Source organism: Dermacentor silvarum, chromosome 1 (genome assembly GCF_013339745.2).
Source record: "Dermacentor silvarum isolate Dsil-2018 chromosome 1, BIME_Dsil_1.4, whole genome shotgun sequence".
NCBI classification, from domain to species: Eukaryota; Metazoa; Arthropoda; class Arachnida; order Ixodida; family Ixodidae; genus Dermacentor; species Dermacentor silvarum.
Genome location: NC_051154.1, coordinates 123,567,169 through 123,579,432, shown reverse-complemented (window position 1 = coordinate 123,579,432; position 12,264 = coordinate 123,567,169). Strand labels below are relative to the sequence as shown.

Below are 12,264 nucleotides of genomic sequence, written 5' to 3'. Positions count from 1 at the left end.
AATTTGGAGCACCTGGGGTTCTTTACGTGCAGCTAAATCTAAGTACACGGGTGTTTTCTGCACTTCGCCCCCATCGAAATGCGGCCACCGTGGCCGGGAATCGATCCCGCAACCTCATGCTCAGCAGCCTAACACCACAGCCACTAAGCAACCATGGCGGGTCAAGCAGGGTTTATTTCGTTTTCTTCAGTAAACAGCATTCCCTGCTTTGAAGACAGTAAAAAAAAAAAATATGAATTTTTCAGGTTCTAACTTTTTTTTATTATTTCTATTTTTTCTTTGCTTTGTGAAGAGTTGAAGGCTACACTCCAGGAACACTAAAAAATATTAGGGAGTTTTAGATTTTGCGTACGCAAATGGCTTTGGGTACGCAAATGGCACCCAAAGTGCCACACCCTGCTTGCATTCTTCAGAGTACCTTAATGCATTCTTCTGTATGCCAGGCAGTTTGCATCCCCTAACTTTGGGTAGACAAAATCTTAACTCCCTATTGCTTTATTATTGTGGCTTGATTCATATTGAATATTCTTATTAGTTGTACATCATATATGCCAACATAAAGACAACGTAATGTCTTAAACAGTGCTTTAGTAAATGTAACTCCTGATGAGCAATAAGGAAGGTTGCTACTGCACTATTGGTGGCACAGGTGGTAATCGTATCAGTAGTATAGTATTATTCTGCTGAAACATCTGAAAGAGTGATCACATTTTTTGGCTTATACTTAGCGGAAATTCACAACCTAAAAGCATGATCAGAGCAGCAGAAAAAAAAAAAAGGAAAAGGTGCTTCCTGGGGCTATGTATACATGGCCAATATGAAATAGATGCAAGTATAGTGGTTTTTGGCAGAAGCCAAGAAAGTGTCTTTGGGCCAAGGGCCAAGAAAGTCTTTGTATCAGGACACCTGACAAAGCCCCAATACACCAAAAATAACATCAGTAGCAAACTTCAGTTTAGGACTGAATTGTAGCAATGAAGCTGGTGTGAACTACAGGAGAGCTATTTCTTGCTATGAGAGGAAAACCTGTTGTAAAAGACAATGGCCCATCCAACAATAAAAGACAACTGAAATGTGTACACATGGCTTTTGCGAATCTTCTGAAACACAGGAAGGGCACAAAAATAATGTAACTGCACTAAAACATACCTTTCCACCAATGCGATACTTGCGATGGTGTGGCAAGGTTTCTTTTTTAGTTTGCTGGAAGGAAGGTGAAACATTCACAGATTACTTTTGTGAACACGAAAGAGCTAACGGCAATTATATTAGCACCAATGGACAACAATAACATTTCCCAAGCAATAGCATCTTGTGGCAAAATAATAAAACCCCCATGCTTATATACAAGGCACATCTTACATTTAGTGGAGCACACACTGCAAGCATCTGCGGTTGTGACTCACTTAACCCTGCCTCCATTTGTGCTCACAAGGTTTCAATGGGGCTTCCGGGCACACACTTGCTCACACGGTGGTTTGCCCATCACGATTCAGGAATAAATTATGGGGTTTTACGTGCCAAAACCAGTTCTGATTATGAGGCACGCCGTAGTGGGGGACTCCGGAAATTTGGACCACCTGGGGTTCTTTAACGTGCACCTAAATCTAAGTACACGGGTGTTTTCGCATTTCGCCCCCATCGAAATGCGGCCGCCGTGGCCGGGATTCGATCCCGCGACCTCGTGCTCAGCAGCCCAACACCGTAGCCACTGAGCAACCACGGCGGGTCACGATTCAGGAATAAGTTTACCTTTCTGTTCTGTGAAATATTCAGCTAGGTATTCACCTGTTTGTCTTCACACCATGTATGATCTAAAACATTAACATTTATTTTACAGCAACAGCAGTTAGCTAATACTGAGTTAGCTTTGTTGACCCACCCACGTGTCCTCTCTAACACCATCATCCAAACGATGCCACCATAGTCATCAACGTGTCATTACCGTGCCATCATCTTTGGGCACCCGCTCACTTCACCCTCTCCCCGTTTTCACTATCACCATGTGCTGAAGAAAACCAAACCTTGCGTACAACCACCACAGGGAATTGAGCTAATGCTATGCGACAATGTGCAGGTGGGAGCCAGGTGTGCTACCCACTGAGCTATCACACAACTTCCACACTTCACAGTTTGTCCAGGGTTTTATGTAGGTGATCTGTACTTGTAGTTGGAGGCATACTTGCCAAGTTCCAAGCCTGAGAAAAATTAGGGACTTATAAAGCAGGGTGCTAACATATGGGGCAGAAATTTGGAGGTCGACAAAGAAGCTCAAGAACAAGTTAAGGACCGCACAAAGAGCGATGGAACGAAAAATCTTAGGAGTAACGTTAAGAGACAGGAAGAGAGCGGTGTGGATAAGAGAACAAATGGGGATAGACGATATTCTAGTTGACATTAAGCGGAAGAAATGAAGCTGGGCAGGCTGTGTAATGCGTAGCATGGATAACCGGTGGACCATTACGGTTACAGAATGGATACCAAGAGAAGGGAAGCGCAGTCGAGGACGGCAGAAAACCAGGTGGGATGATGAAGTTAGGAAATTCGCAGGCGCAAGTTGGAATATGCTAGCGCAAGACAGGGGTAATTGGAGATCGTAGGGAGAGGCCTTCGTCCTGCAGTGGACATAAATATAGGCTGATAATGATGATGATGAAAGCAGGGAAGAGGGCAGTATGGGGAGGGGGGTAGGCTTACTTTTATCACACATGGAAATCGGGCAATTTATCAGCTTATCAAAATTTTCCATTGCTTACTGCTCACTTCCAGTCTCTTAATACAGCTTACAGTGGTGAGCCAGGAATGCGCGGTGGATTTAACAAGTATGTGCTCCAAAGGTGCAGATCTTATGCCTGCCCAAATGAAAAAAATGTTGATGCTGCATCGGGCAAAGAACCCAGTAAGAGAACCCTTGCAAGATACAAAAAAAAAAAAAAAAATCTGAAACTTAACACATTCTTCTTTTGTTGTGCCTCAAAGCTGAATATAGCGGTAGCAAAGAATGCCTTATGAGGTGCCTGAAAGCCGATATCAAAGGAAGCACGTCTAGTGCTCAACAGAAAACCTCAGTACACATTGCTCACACCTTTTTTCAAAACAAGATAAATATTTCAGATTGACCGGAATGACCAAAACATTAACTGTGCATCTGTATTGAAAATTGGGCAGAATCAAAGTGAATGTGAACATTACTACAGCTGTTTTAGGTTGACCAGTTTTTTTTTAGGATTGCCGCAGTAATGTGCAGCATGAATTTTACATCTAACCTGGTGTATACTGACACTGTGTATGATTGCACATTAAAATAATTATGAATGTTTATTGTTACAATAGTGGTTGTGTTTAAGGTTAGCTATTAACCCTTTATGGACGAGTATTGCCTACAGGCAACGCACCAGAAAATTTTTCTTGGCAAGTTTCAGTACTGAGTACGGAGTTTCTAGCTAAATGTTTTCGGCCAGCACTGAATGACAGGCAGCAAGTATAATTTGTTGGATTAGACTAGGAACAAGGGACGAGAAAGAAGTTTGGCACATGACTCGCTCTGTTGAAATCATGGTCAGAGGAGACAGACCGATGCAATATATCTGACTCCAGTGGTATCACACACGTAACGTAAAGCAAATGCAATGTACACTTAAGACACATACACAAACGCGCCCGGCGCGCCGCCGCCAGCAAAACACGCGCCGTGCAAGCAGCCGCACAGCAGGTTTTTTTTTGCCGCGAGAGGGATCGGTCCTGGACCGATTTTTTTGCGCGTGTGCCGCGGATGAAGGAGACCAATGAAAGCGGCCACTTCTGTGTGCGCGGGAAACTGGTTTGATGCGGACCCACTTGATTGCTCGTTTTGTACTCGCATCCGGTGTCAGCTGGAAACTCGTTTCGCACTATCGTCTGCATGCATCAGCTCCCGGACGGAGCTGACGGATAGTTTGAGAAGGGGCGAGGAGTCTATGCTGTCACATGAATGCCACAGCGGCACGCCGCCAGTTGGTGTGACCGGCCTGCCACAGCTGCATTTTATCACCAGCGGTGCGCTGCGCACATTGTTACGCTAGTTTGTATGCGCCTTTGTGGCTCACATAATCATGTCACCCCGGTTATTGCCTCGGCTACCATCAGACAGCCGATGTCAACCATTTTTGAGCCCTGCTCGGCCCTTCTTGTGCCCTTGCCTGTGGACTTTTTACCCATACCATCTATGTACTCTCACTCACTATTCACTGCCTTCATGCCCTTTCTTAGTGTTTCTTACCCTTCCTGTTTTTTATGAACATGTGAATAAAAACCATCATAATCATGTAGTAGTAATCCTTCATTATCATGTAGTAGTAATCCTTCATTATCATGTAGTAGTTACCGCCCAATTTCTCTAACCAGCGTCTGTTCAAAATTAGTGGAACATGTACTTTACTCCCACATTAATACATTCCTAACGTCTGTCAATTTCTTCCACCCTAACCAGCATGGCTTCCGTAAAGGTTTATCTTGTGATAGCCAATTAGCACTATATTTATAAATGACATAAGGTCTAACCTTGATCAAAACATCCCAGTTGATGTCCTCTTTTTAGATTTCGAAAAGGCGTTTGACAAAGTTCCGCATGAACGGCTTCTCCCAAAACTTTCTTACTTGCACCTTAGTCCTCGTTTTAGACTAGATACGAAATTTCTTGACTAACAGACAACAGTTTGTGTATCCTAACAACCACTCCTCCTCCCTGTTCCGCCCTGTTCTCCCCAGAGTGCCCCAAGGCACAGTTCCTGGGCCCCTTCTCTTCCTTATATATATTAATGATTTACCGGCTAATCTTTCTTTTAACATTCGCCTTTTTGCTGACGATTGTCATTTATCGCCCAATCCTCACTGGTACCGACAACCGCGCATTGCAAGATGATCTTGACAAAGTTACCACTTGGCGCAACGTGTGGCTAATGTCACTGAACACTACAAAGACTTTACTAAGTACAGTGTAGACCGCTTATAACGTAAGTCGCCGGAGTTGTGAATATCTGCCCTATAAGTGGTACCGCACTATAACCAAAACAACGATTTTCAAGCCCTGCACGTATGCAAAACATGTAGACCAAGCAGCCGTGCGCATCCGAGAATCGAAGCGTGGGACTGGGAGTTTAGTATCAGTTTAAATTTACGAACGTTGAAAGGTTAATGTCCAAGTACCCATGATCTTTGCATGAAGCAGAAAAAATAATAATTTAAAAAAAAATGACTCAGTTTCGCTGGAAAGGCGAAGCATCAATTGCGATAGCAAATTAGTAGAGAGCTATAAGGAGTAGGGATAGTAGTTTTATCGGCTGCATAAACTTGACACATTCGCTTACTAACTGAATTAACAAGCGTGGTGTCAACGCGCACAAGCAACCATGAATAGACTCGATCGCAGACAGCCACTGTCAAAGCGCGGGCGTGGGGAAACGCGGCCGCCGCAGCCAGCGACAGTTCGTGCGGTCTATCGCTTCGACAGAAACTGAGCGGCGTAAGCGCAGCGCATACGAAGGTCAGATCTGTGTGGAGATCGCTGTCAAGATACGGTGCGCGCGACAACACCGACAGCCGGCACAGGCCGGAACGCACTTGTTCATTTGTTGGCAGAGTAAAAGCCCCCCCCCCCCTCCCTCCCTCCCGTGCTGCCTTCCCGCTTTGCTCTTTTCGTGTGGGAAGTTGCGTGGCCGGTTCCCCTTGCCCCAGTTGCAAGATACGCATTTGGTGCCGCAGCACAGCGTCGCCCCCCACCCCCTCCCTCCCTCCCTCCCTCCCATACCCCCACGGCCTTTCGCGCAATGGAAGTCGCGTTTGCTCTCTGCTGTGTGTTCGCTCTTCGCGAAGGCGCGCGTCCCCCCCGTGCGCTTTCACTCGCATATCGGCGCGCGGCGACGATTTTATCGCCCTTGCACTCATGCTCCACGTCTCGTGCTCCTCCTCCACATCGCCCTCGTTGGCCTCCTCTCCCATTGGTGGGCGCACCTCGTTGAGAAGCATGCTCGCTACTGCCCTTGTCGGCGAGATTTTCCCGCGGAAGCCGCATTATACAGTTAAACCTGGATATAACGAAATTGAAAATTCCCGAAAAAATTCGTTATAAAGAGGATTTCGTTATATGCAGGTTCGGCACGAAAATTCGAAAAAAAAAAACGCTTACCGTATTTACTCGATTCTAACGCGCCCTCAATTGTAACGCGCACCCGTTTTCCGTTTTCGTCGAAGCATTCATCGTTGGAATGTTACACCAGGTACCGGATGCGTGGACGCGTGTCGCTTCGCACAAGCGCGAGGCATCGGAAATGAAGAGCGAGCGTCACGATGGCGTCGTAGCGTCGTATAGTGTTACAGCAGAACCCCGCTGTTACGTTCCCGGGGGCTGCGTTTTCCCGGCTGTTATGTCGTTTTCGGCCAGTCCCGGCACAGCTCCCATAGAACCCAATGCATTGGTAACCCCGCTGTTGCGTCGGAACTGTGGGACCGTTCCCGCATCATACGTTGCGAACTGCCACCCCGCACCGGTCCGTGCGGCCATTTTGACTTTTCATGTCGCTTGGCTTGGTGGCTTGACGATGGCATTGGCCGCCCAACGTGCCGGGGGCGACAACTATGACGTATTTTCGGTTTCCGCCAGCAAAAGTATGGCCCTTGAGATTCCTGTTTGCTATAAAGATGGTGTCTATGACGCGTTGTGGCCCTAAAATTGGTTTTGGTTCATAGATATTCGGTATAAAGTCCAAGGGCGATAACGCAGTCGCCGCGCGCCGTATACTGTTTGTGCGAGTGAAAACGTGCGAGAGGAGCCGACGACCGCGTCTAAGGGTACGGCCACGCTAGCGGCAAAAAACGCGCGCGTCATGCCGCGGGCGGCAAGTTGCCGCGCGTCAGCGCCTTGCCGCGAGGCCACCGTGGCAAGCGCGTCTCGCTGCGCGGCAGCGCGATAAGGGGCGCGATCTTGTACGCGTTCCATTTTGGAACGCGTACAAGATCGCGCCGAAGATCTCCCGCGCTCTCCGAACGAGCGAGCAACACCGCGAGCGCTCGTTGTTTCATGCGAGAGACAACGATCGTCGATTGAAAACCCGGCGCGGACCGGCGGCGGTCCGGTTGCGATGGCTCCGTGACGTCACCCTCGTCGCTCTTGATTGGTTCTTCATCTTGCGACACGCGGCTTGTGCCGCAGAAATGGGTCTCGAACCCATTTAGCGCAGCCCACCGCAAAACCCCCGATTCCTGCCGCGCGTTTTTGCCGCGTGTTTTTGCCGCTAGCGTGGCCATACCCTAAATCTCGCGCGCGGAAGAAAATGTCACAGTTTCGCCCTAAGGGCAAAGCAATGAATGCGATAGCAACACAGCAATGTCATACGAAGTAAGGGGCGCGATCTTGTACGCGTTCCAAAATGGAACGAAGGAGTTCCGTTGACGGAGGCGTTCCGTTCCATCGAGCCGCACACGATTGGTCAATTTGAACGTCGCGGTTGAAATTGACCAATCGTGTGCGGCTCGATGGAACGGAACGCCTCCGTTCCATTTTGGAACGCGTACAAGATCGCGCCCAAGGTGAGCGGCTTTGGTAGCAATATGAATTGTAGTAAACATGAGCTGATTAGGTAAGCAGGTGTGCTGCGGCGTAAGTAGACCGACATGAAGAGAGACTCGATGACTACGAGAAGGCGCGTGTGAAACGGTGGTGTTGATGAGAAGCGCTTCCCGTGGGCAGCGCGTGCGAAGGGACACACCTGTAGCGCTGCACTGCCGATCCGGGCAGCATTGCATGTGTAGCATGCGTTGGAAAATGTAGCCCGACTATTACTAACTGAATGAACAAGCGTGGTGTGAGCGCGCACAAACAAACACGAATAGATCACATTGAATGACTGCAGACGACTGTCAAAACGCTGGCAGCAAGAGCATACGCCGCAGCGGGCGAAGGTACGTGCGGTCTATCGCTTCAACGGAAACTGAGCGGCGAATGCACAGCGCATAAAGGTCAGAGCCGTGTGGAGATCAGAGACGGTGCGGGCGAGCGACGAGCGCGGTTGTTGGCAGAGTTCAGATATGGTCGCGCGGCTCTTGCGTTTCCCGGCTCTTGCGTTTTTTTTACATTCCCGTGAAAAACGTAACAGTGGGGTTCTACTGTAATAATAAGTATAATGGGAGCTGTCTGTACAAGTTTTAAACAAAGTCATAGATGGCTTGGGGTGAAGCCCACTTCCAGTGTTCTGCTTGGTTTTCCCCCTTTTGTTGAAAAAGTTTCCACATAACTTTTTTTTTTCGTTTTGTTAATTTGCTTAGCAAATTCTGTGTATTTTGCACATTGAGGTGAAAAATAAATATTTTTGGGGGTACATTTATATGTCTCAGGTTAATACGTCATCTATTGTAACGCAACTGATATCGCCGCAAACATTTTTAATAGACAATGTGCAGAAGTCCCTAAGCAGGCTTTCTCACAAAGCAAACTTTCCCTAACCATGATGGCTGCATTTCTGCTAGTAACGCTGTTAAAGCTAAGATACCTTTCTGAAACCTTGGACGGTGCGGGGAACGAACAGTGGCAGGAATGATGTCACTGACCTGCACGTTGATATTTCAATTACGATTCTAGCCCAACGTCCACCTACCATCTTGGTTGCACCAAAGAAGGTGTGTGGAGAAGCACACTTGGAGGTTTTGCATATCATCTATTATCCAAGTGAAAACAAACAATGTTCACCTACCAAGGCATAGATATGTACTTGGACTGCAAAGTCTGCCCTGAGATCCCGCAGAGTCATGTGGTTACTGAAGCAAAGAGCATTGGTGCCAGCATTGTCTGTGGTTGAGAGCATCTGGCTGGCCAGCACCTGGGCTCCATGCTTTACTAGGCACAGAAAGTAATGCACATCTTCCCCTGGAAATATCCACACACAAATACAAGTCACAACATGTAACATTGAGGATGTGAATAATAAAAATACATGTTTACAAAAATTAACTTTGAAGGGACTTTACAAAACGGCTTTAAAATAGAACAACAGGCCCAGTTATTAGGTCTTGTCGTGAACATTCAAGTCAAATACTGCACATTCACGCACTGAAGGAATGGAACTGAAGGAATGGCTTGAGGTGAGGTTACCTCAAGCAACGTCTGTGCGGCTTTTTTCCCTCATCCACCTCCATTTACCACTCCTCTATAAGTGTGTGTTGTGTGTAAGTGGAAATCAATAAATAAATAAATCAATCAATACAGTGTATATTCTTAATCAAAACAAGGTTTGTTACTTGCTTGAAATCCCTGTCACCTTTAAGGTGAGACATTGCTGTGCTTATTTTCATGGAATCAAGGCTACCAGGTTATTTTTAGCACAAGCCAAATATACCACACTGAGATAAGTTGCATTAAGAGCAAATGAAAATGTGCCTACCAAGTATTCCTTCAAGTTGTGCGGCCAGAAACTCTCGCTTGAGGGGCAGCTGCAGTTGGCTCAGGGTCAGACAGGCCCTCTCTGGGACCACTTCATCATCTCCACAGCCACCACGTGTCTTGAGTCGTTCGACTTCTGCCAGGCAAGCCTGCCTGCGCTCTGCTAATAGTTCCAAAATCCCCCATCAAAAGTTAATTTCAGAGGGCGACAATGACCTCAACATTCAACATGCACAAAGGGCCAAGACTTGCGTGTTCACACAAGTAGACATTTTAAGGTAGGTCATCACTTTCGAAAACCGATTTTTTGAAGAAAAAAAAATGGATTTTTTAAAATTAATATTTTTAGATTCTCTGTCCATTGAAGAATATTTAGCAAAAAAAATTATTTTGATAGCTCAAGCGGTTCAAAAGTTCTGGCGATTTTTCCAACCCCTCCTAGATGCGTCCGAAACCGAAACTGAAGGTATCTGACACCACGGAGTCTGTTACCTCATCATAAATGTCTCTCAGAATGCGTATTACGTCATTTTAGTATGCTTTAGTTAATTTTCAAGTGCAAGTAATTTTCTGAGTTCATTAAAAAATTCCACTAGAGGGCTACGGGGCGATACAGCACACTCTGTTTACTTTGCGCGCGTTCGCGTGGCGTTTGCGTCTGTGTCGCGTGTGCTTTTTCGTGCGCTTTTTGAACATCGTGGATTTAGCACTATCCACTCAAGAAGAAAGTCTGTGTACTCTATGAAATATGAAAAACACGGCCACTACACAACGATGGCATGCCTGACCAGTGTCTGCTGCTGTGTGAGGAAGGCCGCACACAGCAGTCTGATTTTAAACATTCAAAATAACTAAGCTTTACACACCAAAAATGCAGTTGTAACTTTCGGACCGTAACTCAGGTGGAGACGCAAAGCAGGCAAGAAAAAAAATCCGTGCATCAGCTCGCTCAAAAGGAGACCGTGCCGCTTCCAAGGAGGGCCCAAGCTATGAGTCTGGTGGATTTTAGGCATTTCTGATGTTTTTTATTACAGAAACATTCATTTAAAATCTTTAAACCCTTTTTTCTCAAAACATGTTTTTTTGCTTAGTGCAGTTGCGCGAACAGTGATAACTCTCCGTGTAATAAATATTTTTGCGTAAAATTTTGTGTGCTGTTTTGTTATATCATAGAGCTGTGCATTCAAGCAGAATTAATGAAAACGAGCAGTATCTTTTTATACTATGGCCAATTGCGCAAAAAAAAAAACCTGCCGGATATCATCTTTATTAGTTTTTTTTATGATAACGCGCCTCAGCTTTGAGATACGGTGATGATGTTGCTTAGATGCACAGACTGTTGTCCTCACTACATACCTGCCAAGTCGCATTTGAATCGCATCGACCATATTTCACTTATAACTGTTGGCGCAACATGCATATTTCGGCACATTTTTATTTTTATAAAAAAAAGAATTTTAATTTTCTGCAATTTTCTGATTTTAAACATTCAAATTAACTAAGCTTTACACACCAAAAGTGCAGTTGTAACTTTCGGACCGTTACTGTGAAAATTTTTCTCGAAGGTGGTCTATTAACCTAATAGACTTACTTGCAAGCAAAAGCAGGCGTTCTCCTTCCACTTGTTCAGCAGAGCCAAGAAACTCCATTGTGGAGCGACACACATCCAAGGCCCGGCTTGCTTGAGCCATCACCACTGACTGAGCTTCTGCTTCCCTGCACAGAGCCTGCAAGATAAGAGCAGACCAGTAATGGCACATGGGCTAGACCACCGATGTTGCCTAGACTCGAGTGTTACAGTGAAGCGTAGCTACATTCATGAGGTACTCGGGTGTGCAATGCAAAACAGGGCACTCAGACGCTGCGAACATATTCATCTTAAGAAAGAGAATAAATTTTAACAACTTGGAGCATTTTGATGTTAAATAATTACTAAAAGCAGGGTTCATACAGAACATTCAACTCAAAATACAAGGACAATTCAAGAATTTCAAGGATAACAAAGGCTACATTTCAAGGAGGGGACTGAATGAATGAATTCTGGGGTTTTACGTGCCAAAACCAGTTCTGATTATGAGGCACGCTGTAGTGGGGGACTCCGGATTAATTTTGACCACCTGGGGTTCTTTAACGTGCACCTAACTTTAAGTACACGGGTGTTTTCGGCACTTCGCCCCCATCGAAATGCAGCCACCATGGCCTGGATTCGATCTCACGACCTTGTGCTCAGCAGCCCAACACCATAACCACATATCCACTGAGCAACCACGGTAGGTCTCTTTTCAAGGTTGACAAAAATAGTTGGACAGCTTGGTTGCTCGATCTGGCTTTGTCTAGCTCCACCTTGCTATGGTAATTTAAACACACTTGTCGTTCGTCGCTGTGGACACGACACATTGCATCGCTTACAGACACTCCCGAAAGAAAACTATCGAGGATCATTTCCCGATAGACAGTGTTCATGGCATAGGCACAATGCGGAGTTTGTTAATGTGAATGTTCATAGGGCACCCCCAACCCGTTTTCAAGGAATTAAAGAAGCACATTTATTTTAAAGGAGTTTAAGGGCCCTTGAATCTATTTTTCCAAATTCAAGGATTTCAAGGTGTAAAAACCCTGTAAAAGATGTGCACTGAATTTTTCTGAAGGGGAAAAAAAATCACACTTCAGTGATTCCTCCAGCTTTGAACTCATTTACAGTGATAGCAGCAGACTCTCACAGTGGACACCAACATCTCCTCAAGAACAACTTTCTTGCGATGCACACAACGTTGTCTTGATCGACTACAGTAGTGCTCCCTGTGCCCTCTAAAATCCTTTTTAGGTTATACAACATTTTTAAAAATAATTAGTTG

General features: G+C 45.8%; 1 protein-coding gene across 1 annotated transcript in view; it reads right to left on the bottom strand.

Annotated features, from left to right (window-relative positions):
* The window catches only part of LOC119435973 (anillin-like), an 87,057-nt gene that overhangs the window by 34,814 nt on the left and 39,979 nt on the right, over positions 1–12,264 (bottom strand). Inside the window, 4 exon segments of the mRNA XM_049673109.1 lie at positions 1,150–1,203; positions 8,724–8,896; positions 9,411–9,572; positions 11,001–11,136. Coding sequence (XP_049529066.1) covers positions 1,150–1,203; positions 8,724–8,896; positions 9,411–9,572; positions 11,001–11,136 — 525 coding nt within the window.